This window comes from Mya arenaria, chromosome 3, assembly GCF_026914265.1.
Source record: "Mya arenaria isolate MELC-2E11 chromosome 3, ASM2691426v1".
In the NCBI taxonomy this organism is placed as follows: Eukaryota; Metazoa; Mollusca; class Bivalvia; order Myida; family Myidae; genus Mya; species Mya arenaria.
This window is the reverse complement of record NC_069124.1, coordinates 79,702,063-79,714,135: the sequence shown is the minus strand read 5'-3', so window position 1 is coordinate 79,714,135 and position 12,073 is coordinate 79,702,063. Positions and strand designations below refer to the sequence as shown.

The following is a 12,073-nucleotide window of genomic DNA, read 5'->3' as shown; positions in this document are numbered from 1 at the left end:
CAAACCATTCCTTTGAAAAGAGGTCATAACTCCAAGGTTACTGCACACTGCATCTTCTTTTATCATGCATGTATTGTTTTATTTAAATCTGTTGAGTAATTTAGAAGTTACACTGCTGACAAGAAAAACTAGCCTTTCATGAGTTATCGTCCGGAAACCGTTTTTCTATTTTTAGTAACAGTGACCTTGACCTTGGCCCCACCAGCCCGCGGAGACCCTATGGCGTTGTATGAGACCTAACTGCGCTGCTACGGCGACCTCACTGCGCTCTTATAAGAACGCCGAGCGACGGCGTGGGAACGTGGCCCTAGTGTGACAGGGGTAAAAGGAGTACGTGGTTGTTAAAGAAGTCATTGGTTGCAAGGGAAATCAATGGCTGCTGAGGAAGTCATTGGTTGCTATGTATGTAGGTATATGCTAAGAAGTAAGTGGTTGCTAAGGAAGTTATTGCTTGCTAAGAAAGACATTGGTAGGCAAATCCTTGGTTGCTAAGGGAGTCCATGGTTGCTTAGGAAGTCGTTAGATTGTAAGGCAGACATTAGGCCGATTGTTCAGAACATTGTTCAAGTTAACAACGTTGTTAACTGGATCGTTGTTAACTTTCGAGCCTGTATTGTAATACACTAAATGTTTCATGGACACACATGTGATCTACGGTACTAGTCACAAATATTGAGATTACTGATTCAGCTATATTTTTTATCTAATTATATGAGCACATAATCAAGTATATAAACTTTAAAAGTTTACAACGATACCGTTGACAACGTTGCTAACTTTAGCAAAGTTCTGAACAATTGGCCAATTCGTTGTAAAGGAAGTCATTGGTTGCTTAAAAAGTAAGTAGTGGACAAGTAAGGGGTTGCTCTGGAAGCCGGGCAAATTTTTACCCCATGTCCAAAATTTAAATGATTTTGGTAAAGGACTACTGTAGGTGAGGCTACACACCAACTATCAAGGGTCTGTTCCTTGTGAAACAGAGAAAATTTGTCAAAGATTTTGCTCTAAACATAAACAGAAAAACCTGAGACCACTCGGAGCGGGCAAGCTTTCACTCGAGGGGCATTATTTTCAAGAAAAATTTGGTTAAACGCCATTACATAAGTATACATACGAGATATCAAAGGTCTGGGCTATGTGGTTTCAGAGATTTACAAAAAATCCATATCATTATATAGAAAAACAGGAATCACTTTGGCGAGGCCAGCTTTTGGCGAAACATGCATGGATCACTGTTAGATTAGATTTTAATGCAATACATGATGTGCTGAGATATTAACATAAATGTGGTTATATGCAAAATTTTAACCAGAATTCTAAGTCTAATAAAAAAGGGCCATTATTTGCAAAATACAGTTATCTAACTTGGTTATTAAAGTAGGTTGGGTGGTTGAATACCATTGTATAAAGTCTCAATGCAATACATCAAGTAGTTACTGAGATATTATCCAATGCAAACTAGAGTTATCCAACTGGGTTAATTGAGTAGGTTGGATGGATGAGTACCATTGTATAAAGTCTCAATGCAATACCTCAAGTAGTTGCTGAGATATTAACCTATGTGTGCTTGCACGCAAAACCTTAACCAGAATTTCTAAGTCGAATAATAAAGGGCAATTATTTTTCATTAAATGCAACCAAGAGTTATCTAACTTGGTTAATTAAGTAGGTTGGATGGATGAGTAACATTGTATAAAGTCTCAATGCAATACCTAAAGTAGTTGCTGAGATAATAACCTATGTGTGCTTGCACGCACAACCTTAACCAGAATTTCTAAGTCGAATAATAAAGGGCAACTATTTGCATTAAATGCAAACTAGAGTTATCTTACTTTGTTAATTAGGTAGGTTGGATGGTTGAGTACAATTGTATAAAGTCTCAATGCAATACCTCAATCAGTTGCTGAGATATTAACCTATGTGTGCTTGCACGCACAACCTTAACCAAAATTTACAAGTCCAATAATAAAGGGCAACTATTTGCATTAAATGCAAACTAGTTATTTTACTCTGTTAATTAGGTAGGTTGGATGGATGAGTACCATTGTATAAAGTCTCAATGCAATACCTCAATCAGTTGCTGAGATATTAACCTTTGTGTGCTTGCATGCAAAACCTTAACCAAGGGGTGACGCCGACGCCGACGTAGACCAACATGTTTACCATTAAGAATTAGAACTAAAGCATTACTAATGAATATGTTGACTGGATGTAGATATGTAAATTATTATCTTTGAATACCCTTATTTATTATGTTTCATAGCCTATATATATTTCCAAAATTGCCAATGAAACCTGAAACATTAATATTTTATAAGAAAAGTGTTACGTTTTAACTGTAAGTAATAGTGATCCATCATCTCCAAGGGCAAGAATTATCCTAACATACATGTAGGAAGTAAGTTGATTTGTTGAAAGACTAAGTCGTGAGAACTATTTAACCATATGTCCTTTCAGGTGTATCCCATCACGCCAAAGATAAATACTACAGTATGTAGGAGATCGACAAACATATAGGTAATTTCATTGGTAAGTTTTAAAATGTTAAAACAACAAAGTGAGTTGAATATAACAATCTTTGACAGCTATGGATTTTCCAGCCACAATGTCCAAAGTTGGAACAATATTTAATGCATAATTATACTTCTTCATGTCATGTTCGTAAATTTTGCTCTGTTCGTAAATTTTGCTCGTTCTAAGTGATCGATATTCTATTTTTATGTCCATGGTGCAAATGTTTCTACTGCATGATTGTTTTAAACTGAAAAACAATGATAAGATTGAATAACTTACATAACAATGCCTTCTTAATAAAAATAAAACCCAAATGTTAAAGAAGTTGGGTATTAAGCTTTTACTTAGATCAACATCTGGAGCGCAATGTGTGCATGCTTCTCTAACTTTAGATAGAGACATGTGAATACCATAAGCAGGACAAGAAATACAATATGAAGCAAACATACCATAAACTAATAACGAAGGCACGTAAATCAAACTGTTATTTCACCATACACATGTATATATGTGGTGCGAAATTAGGCTTAAACAAATAATATGTCCATATAAATCAGATAGAAATTCATTTCACATCCATATACATAATGTCACAATTTGGGAGAGCCTTTGTCAATTGCTGGTAGCACTCTTGTTTGTTTTGGACGGACGGAAGATCTTTCAGATGTAGGTCTGTCAGGTGGCTGAAATATACCCAGATGGATTATACCATATATGTCGGACAGGAATACTTCATGTAATATTTATAACACCCGTTGTGCAAAAGTCTTTCTGTAGTATGTACAATGTATACATGTACATAGTCTATTGTTTGGTGATTCTTTTTTAATTATAATGGTACAAAAAAACCATTACTCGTGTACAGTTTTATCAAAATGTTGGTATAACTAATTTTGTTTGGTATGAGAACAAAAAGTATTCTTCAATGGTGATATTACAGTGGTGCGACATAATCAAACAATACATACACGAGCTTAGTAAGATTAACGAGCCCCTTGTCTGTGACCTTCTTGTTGGAGGAGACCTGGAGCTGGCGCAGAGAGCCGCTGATATCCTGCAGGAGGAGCATGCAGACGTCATCCACGTACTTGCATCCGTGCAGCTTCACTGACCTAATGTGCTGGCAGTCCTCTGGTAATATACGATACAGAATAAAAATTATAAATGTGTTTATTCCTTCTGTTACAATATATTATCTGCCCTTTGATGTGATCATGAGCAGTAATGCAAAGGAAGAATAGTTGTAAAGAAACATCAGCTAATCGAATAGTATTAATGCAGTTTCATTGGTGTAAATACATGATCTGACAGCTGTCAGTGAGCTCGAAGGAAGAGCAAAATACTATGTCTTACGAAAATGCTTAAATCCTGATGACATAACTGAACACTCAGTTGCATCAATGTCCTGCAGTTTCATGTCAAAGTCTTCTGGGGGTAGGAAGTTGAAGTCCTGGAGCCAGTGGTTGGCCCCTGCCCAACGGACACGACCACCGGTCTTCAGAACCCACTCTGCACACAATCGGTCTGGACCAACTGACTGCAGCCGCTCTTTGTCAAAGCTGAGAAGTCAATATACATATTATAAATAGGATTATCACCGGAACGAGACAAATGCTCCCGAATCGGCCTGGCATAAGTAATAATAAATTGACCTCTGGTCGAAATTGCAATAAAATAAAGTGAAAGTAACGGGCAGTGCGACTACTATATGCCTCCCTTCTGGGAGGGGGTTTAAGTGATAGACGCATTTTAACAAACACCAATCCTTTACATTCAATTAAAACATGTCTAATAGTCATAATTAAATCTGATTGGGACCACCATGACTATGTTAGCGAATAAGTGAATCATTGTGAAAATAACAGCCAGTGACATTTCTTTAATGTACAGAAAATTGATAACGAAGCACTAGCGGATGGGGGTGCTTTTTTATAAAAGTGATAATTAATTTCATGATCTAAGGCCTAAGTTCGATTTATGTCAAGAGCCATAACATTGCTGTGCAACCCTAGACGCAAAACAGGTTAACATTCCTCTAAGAATTCATGACACTGTCTCATAAACTTAATGAGATAGGTGCACAATGTATACATTCCCATAAAGTTTCATCACTCTGGCCAACATTTATATATTGGGAAATATGCGCAACTCAAATTACATGCTCCATGGGCTATTTTTATCTAAGTCTATTTTTTTACCAAGTCAAAAATAAGTCAAGGGACATAACTCACTAGGTGCAACCCAAAATAAACAAACATTTCTGTACAGTTTCAGCCTCTGGCTGATATAATTTCGGAGATACGTGCGACACAAGATTCTGTGGGTGATAGACAGACAGCCATGCCAAAAGCAATTTACTCCCTTTGACTGACAGAATTCATGCAAATGTTTACATCAATAATAAAGCCCCCAAATTTACAAAACTGGTGATAATATATTCTATATAATAGAAAAATGTCATTGCGTTTTTTTACTTTGGCAAGCACCGAACCATCTTTAAAACATGCTATCTTTATTTGCTGTAGAACTCAGAACCTACTACGATACAGAAACTGATATACATGTATAATTTAAGTTCTATGTAAACAACATAGTTTAAATTTTGCACTCTTAGAGTTTGTATTTGCTCGCTAACATTGTTTTTATTTAAGAGACACAAACTTTTACCTCCATTCAGAACAATCCAAAATCACACCGAAGTAAATGCCACCAAAATACTATCATTGTTAGCCAAGGGTTAATTTTCATAAAACTCTATGATCCTCTTGTCAACCTTCTATTTTTTATGCACAGCAAAGACGTATTCATAAGGTTTGCAGATTTGGAGTTCCATTATAGTTTTTAAGTCGTTTATATCAATACTTCTATAACGCTTATTCACAAATAAAAGTCCAACAATTGTTCCGTCTGTTTGAAATTGATGACCTACCCTACTCCCATCAAGTATGCAACTTTTTAAAGATCAGAGTATGTACATGGAAATGAGAAGTCAGTGCAAGATGGAGTTGATGTCAACTCGTCTAAGGGCCTAAGCGTTCTTCAGTTAGTGATCTGAAACAGATTTCAGCTCGAGAACACCACAACCTGGACCTTTGACCCACTGACCTCAAAATCAATAGGGTTCATCTGCTGGTCATTACCAATCTGTCTAACATGTTGGAGCGCTCTGTGCTTAAATGTTCTTCAGTTATTGATCAGAAACGAACTTTCAGCTCGAGGTCACCAGGACCTTGACATTTGACCCACTGACCTCACAATCTGCAGGGTTCATCTGCTGGCCAATTACCAACATGCCTATCAAGCGTGATTGATCGGAAACTGCGGTGATAAACTGACGGAAGAACAGGCAGGAGTACAGACGGACTGACATAGGGTCCGATTACTATATGCTTTCATTCGAGGCGTAAAAGTTCAGTATTTGGTTATATTATCTCATGTTTTAATTACCTGTTGAGAATTCTATCAAGCAATTGGATGAAATATCTGCGCTGCAAATAGCTTCCAATAGCGATGTTGCCTTTTGGTATAGCTGAAGCAGATCCCTGTAAAAAAAAGAATAAATGATCAGCAGAGAGTGAGGTCCAATCAACTGTATCACCAGATCTAACCACAGCATAGTGCATGTCTAAAGCATCATTTTTACTGATGCTCATTAAATTAACTGATCATCAGCAATTTTTCTGATCAATCAATCAGTTAATTTACTTATATCATATTTAGATGTTTGATTTCTTTCATAATTGAAAAAAAAATCGCAAACCTGAATACAGCCTGCAGTCTGTTATTTTAACAAGAAACAAGAATATTTATTTAGAGACAGGTATCTAATAACAATAAAAATTTGCTTGCTGATTTTTTCAGACATCTGTAGAACAACACATTACTTGAGCTGAAAGTAAGAGCATAGTATTTAAGTATATAAGACATTAAACTAAACTAGAGCAATCGCAGAATGTGATTAATATCCCCGCAAGCCCAGGTGTCAGGAATATTGCCTGGATAATGCAAATGCAGTGGAAATTTTAAACTGAAGTTAGATGTGTCACAGAACTTTCACTAATGTAAAGACATGTAATGAGGTAGATTTGAAAATATTGGTACTGTAATGTATTAACACTTAAACTTCAAGAGAAAGGTGACAATGATCTATAATGAAATGAAAACAAGAGGCCCAAAAGGGCCTATGCTCTACTGGCATGGCTTTTGTGGTCATATCAATCCACATTATGTATGTATGGGTAAAAGGCAACAGACATATAGTTTATGTTTTGTGTTTGGGTTACCTGAAAACGTAGCACGTTCAACATCTGAGCCCAGAAAGTATTGTAAGCAGATTAGTTGCATGAACTATTTTAATATGTGCCAAGTAAAAGTCATCTGACAAAAAAAAAATGCTTTCAAAACTGTACTCATAGTAAAAATGTATGTAGTTTTAAAAGTTAAAAAAAGTTGGTCAAAAGGTCAAAGTCAAGGGCATCCTAGGACAACATTGATCAATTTGAACAAACATTCACAATCAATTGTGCTGAGATGGATGCACAACACACAAAAAGATTTTCAAAGCTTTCCAGATTTATGTTTACCAAACCTGTGAACCCTGGGTGTGGCCAGTAATGACACCAGGTGCATAACTTAAGCATTCACAAATAATTTTGTTAAGATGAATGCACAAACTACAGAGATACAATCATAACTGAAGACTGTATCGTGTTCACAACCAATTGTTTACAAAATAGCATTTTTTTATACTATCAAGGGCCATAATCTAGGCATGCATGGGCAGATCTGGCTGGTTTTCGAAAGGAACCCAGCTCTAATGGATATCTAGATACTGTACAAGTTTCATCGAGATACAATCAAAAAAAACTGTATCATGTTCACAAGCAATTGTTTACAGACGCACGACCGCACGGACGCACGGATGCACATACTACATACACATTACCATCGCATAAGCTCTTCTGGCCTTTGGCCAGTAGAGCTAAAAATACCTAAAGCTTTGAAATCCGTACTAAACATTTGCTTTTTTGGACATTATGTCCTATGGATGCAACTTCTGCCATGTCATTTCGAAATATAATCATGAATGAAAAAATATCGACCAGATGCAAACTAGGTTGCTTTGACCTTGACCTTGAAGGTAGGGACATGAGTCTTCTGAGCAACACATCATCATGCTATTGTGGTCACTTCTGCGTATTTATTTCTTTTAAATCCGACCATTCATGCGAAAGATATGAACCGTTCACGAACTATTATTATCAGAAAGGCTTACATAGCCAAACAATTTCAGAGTGTTGCTGTGACCTTGACCTTCAAGAAAGGGACATGGGTCTCATGCATGACACATCATCATGCTATGGTTTTCATTTCTGCCAAATAATTTTAAAATCGGACCATTCATGAGAAAGATATGGACCGTTCACGAACTATTATTATCAGTAAGGCTTACATGGCAATTCAATTTCAGAGGGTAGTTGTGACCTTGACCTTCCAGAAAGGGACACGAGTCTCGTGCACGACACATCATCATGCTATGGTTTTCATTTCTGCCAAATAATTTCAAAATCCGACCATGAATGAGAAAGATATGAACCGTTCATGAACTATTATTATCAGAACGGCTTACATAGCCAAACAATTTCAGAGGGTTGCTGTGACCTTGACCTTCACGAAAGGGACATGGGTCTCATGCACGACACATCATCATGCTATGGTTTTCATTTCTGCCAAATAATTTTAAAATCTGACCATGAATGAGAAAGATACGGACCGTTCACAAACTATTATTATCAGTAAGGCTTACATGGCAAAACAATTTCAGAGGGTAGCTGTGACCTTGACCTTCCAGAAAGGGACACGAGTCTCCTGCACGACACATCATCATGCTATGGTTTTCATTTCTGCCAAATAATTTTAAAATCAGTCCATTCATGAGAAAGATATGGACCGTTCACCAACTATTATTATCAGAACGGCTTACATACATTATGTAGCAAAACAATTTCAGAGTGCTGTTGTGACCATGACGTTCAAGAAAGGGACATGGGTCTCATGCACAACACATCATCATGCTATGGTTTTCATTTCTGCCAAATTATTTTAAAATACGACCATTCATGAGAAAGATATGGACCAGACAAAAACAGGACAGACAAAAAAGGGCGGATAATCGGATGGATAAACGGACGGGGTTGACGAAGCGTGTGATTCATATCAAGCCCCCCACATAACTTTATGAAGTATGTCAACAGTGTATCATAAAACATGTATTCCCCCCTGTTGCCAGCCAATTATATAGTATTTTATTCATTTTATAACTTCGGGTTTATGGTTATGGTCAGCATCCTTACCAAGTTTAGATAGTAGTTATTGACCTGTTCTATATGTTGTTATGCACCAGTCAATTGTAACCACGGCCCCCCCAGGTCCAGGGTCATACCGGGGATAGCTGGGGAAATGGGCTGTGTTTTTACCTTTCAGGTGGCCACGCAGTGCGGGTGAATGCAGTGGTTTTGTCTTCGCTTTAAATATAGCGGGGAATGGGCCATACCTAGGGTCCGTGGAGTGCGGGGGCATTTGGCGGGGATTTTACCATCTGTTCGTCCATGCAGGGCGGCGATTGGTTACAATTGACTAGTGCATTATATGAGTTGAAGAGTTGTAGTTTCCAGTTAAGCATGCATGCATCCTTTTGCAGCACTTACTAAGTTAAATTGATAATGTAAGGATATGGGCAGTCCATTGTATAAAGATATACAGATACTGGTAGGTCAATTGAAGCCATAGCCAATATGTCTATAATAATATGACCACAGGCCTTTTTCTGCCCATTTTGGGAAGAAGACCCTAGACATTTGGGGAAAATTTAAGTTGTGCCATTTTGAGAAAAATTCATGCTTTACATCAAAAATTGGGAAAATTTTCAGTTAAAAAAAAGTTTCTTTTCCCTTTCAAAAGACCTGAAATGGCTGAAATACATGTATCAAACCTTGGAGTGTAAATATCTATTTCAATAAATCGTGACAGTTGTTATTGCATACTGATCTCTGAAGTGAATGATGAAAAACTTTACATCGCACAATTCATTACAATGTTGAATGAACAATTACAGGTTAAAAAAATAATTTTATTTTATTTTATTTTTTACTTTTGATTGTATTCCAAAAAAACATTTAAAAAAATATCCCATTCATTTATCTTTTCTGTGTAAGTGTAAAAGTATCCTTTGAAGCATTGTTGTAAATTTCTAGGCAAACTGAAATTCCTAATTTTAATGAAAATGATTCATTTTTCCCCAATCAAAAAGGCCCGGCTCTATTCCAAAAACGTTAATTCTAAATAACATACAGTAGCAGACTTGGGATATGTGACTTTGGTTAGAGTTATGGTTAGGTAGTGGGACATAGATTATGGCACCACTTATGTTAAAAAATTATATTAGTAGGCATGCCATTTTTGCCTTCTACCACATGTTATATGGACACCATCTTCAAAAATGGTGTGGTAAAACACATGTTCTGTATTTCCACTTCGAGCATTTACAAGAGGGACCTAAGAAATACTGGTAGAAAACTCTGCCCAATTTAGGTTCTGAACCCAAGACCACTGGAAACAATAGCAGAGCGCTTTAACCAACTGAGCTTTTTCTTCCAAGTTTACAGTACTGGTGTCAGAAGTAAGAAAACAAAAGTGGGTGGATCGGCCTTAAAGGTTAATGGGGAGGAGGACTGCAGTCTGCAGTGTGTGTGGGTTAGCCACACGGTTAGCTCAGTTGGTAAGAGTTCCGTACTAAAGTTCCAACCCCACATTTTAGTACAGTATTCCTAAATTTTCTGGGAGGAAAAGTGTAACCGGTGTGGCGCTCAAACCCAAGACCGCCAGTACACAAGCACGCCACTCTACAGAGCTAACCGGGCAGCTGTTTCTCACTCTCACACACTACATATCTCAGGTGCGGTCTGCGGCCGTTTTATTCTCCTTAAATATTTTTACACTTGACTAAACTCATAAACATAATAATTTATTGAGTTAAACAATAAAATTTCAATGTCAATATTTTTCGTATGCATTTCCTTGTAAGCAAAGTTGAAAACCCTTATATACATAATGCACCAGTCAATTGTAACTACGGCCCCCCCAGGCCCGGGGATAGCCGGGGAAATGAGCCATGTTTTTACATTTCATGTGGCCCCGCAGTGCCTGGTGAATGCAGTGGTTTTGTCTTCGGGCAAAATATAGCAGGGAACGGGCCTTACCAAAGTCCCTGGGTAGCGGGTCATTTGGCAGGGATTTTACCAACAGTTCGTCTTATCGATATTTTTCATGTTATACTCTTAGGAATTTATTGAAATGTCATTTTATCAATTTCAATTATTTTTGGTTATTTTTTAAACAATATCAAAGGACTGACGAGCAATATTTTCAAAAAAAAACTTGATTTTTTAAAACAATATCAAAGGACTGAAGGGCCATGTTTTAGTGTTCAAGCTATGTTATGAACACCTGTGGCTGTATGCATTTCATGGGTCATACCTAGTCCATATAAACAGCCGCTTCAGAGTCTTTGACGATTTTTGGTTTGGCGACTATACGCGTCCATATCCCACTTGTTGTTTTCCTAGTCAATAACGACAGATCCCAGTGCTAAGTATATTGAGCGGAAAGATAACGGGCACCTGCTAGCTACAATAATGAGTGATCAGGGATACTTTTTTATTATATTGACATTTCTTATGTATCCCTGTAACGCTACAACTCTCTACCATTTAACACTGGGCGAAAAAAGATATAGTAATATTATGCATCGATGTTGAATAATAGTGACAATGTTGTTCAATATATACTCGACAGTGATCTAAACTGGATTGAATTGGTCGTTAGTCATTATTTTTACATAAACATATTCTGGGTCACGAATACCGTTATACATGTATACAACCTCTGAGATTTGTCCCAGATTTACAGATATCGGGATACTCGATAAACAATCGACACATGTAAGTGTTTTATGATATCTGAACATGTTGTTTTGGCATAATGACATAAATAAATATTTGTTTAATAGTAGGCAATACTATTTTCGTTGAAATTTGAAGGGAGATAGTTCCCTAAACGCGCGTTATTGTGTCATACCGAACCCTTTAAGGCTTTCTTCGGATCGAGCCTAATTTATGATTAAAAGGAAATGACAAGGATAGAAAGTACAACACATAAACACATTTACATTTAAAAACAATCAAAAATCAGATAAAACAATTCATAAATTAACATCTAACCTTCAAAATTGTTGACACTGTCCGAAACATTATGCGTATTTTGTCCGAAAATATTTTTTCAGTTTCCACAATCCATATTATATCAGCACCGCTATCACCACGGTGAGGCGTCATAGAATTGCTCGATAAAATGCTCCTTATTACGCAAATCATGGTTTTATAACAGTTTGGCAAAATAAAGAGATATATGAGCGTGACAGGTTTGCATGAATTTGTCCAGGATGTGGAATAATGATATTCACTTGAATTTTGTATTCTAATTGTAATGCTATTAACCTAAG

General features: G+C 36.9%; 1 protein-coding gene across 1 annotated transcript; it reads right to left on the bottom strand.

The window, feature by feature from the left end:
- Positions 1-2,518: 2,518 nt before the first annotated feature.
- On the bottom strand, positions 2,519-11,929 carry LOC128228996 (ATP synthase subunit s, mitochondrial-like). The gene is made up of 5 exons (XM_052940613.1): positions 11,793-11,929; positions 5,962-6,056; positions 3,868-4,073; positions 3,483-3,645; positions 2,519-3,197 (listed from the first exon to the last, which is right to left on the bottom strand). Exons 1-5 carry the CDS (start codon positions 11,904-11,906, stop codon positions 3,080-3,082), a joined length of 696 nt encoding a protein of 231 aa, XP_052796573.1. The 5' UTR covers positions 11,907-11,929; the 3' UTR covers positions 2,519-3,079.
- Positions 11,930-12,073: the final 144 nt, after the last annotated feature.

Bases quoted from the DNA above. Each gene is read 5' to 3' on its own strand.
- LOC128228996 (XM_052940613.1), bottom strand. From the start codon at position 11,906: ATGACGCCTCACCGTGGTGATAGCGGTGCTGATATAATATGGATTGTG. The intron at 6,057-11,792 runs GTTAGATGTTAA...TTTTTTTTACAG, and splicing joins CAGTGTCAACAATTTTGAAG to GGATCTGCTTCAGCTATACC. The intron at 3,198-3,482 runs GTATGTATTGTT...GGTATATTTCAG, and splicing joins GTTAATCTTACTAAGCTCGT to CCACCTGACAGACCTACATC.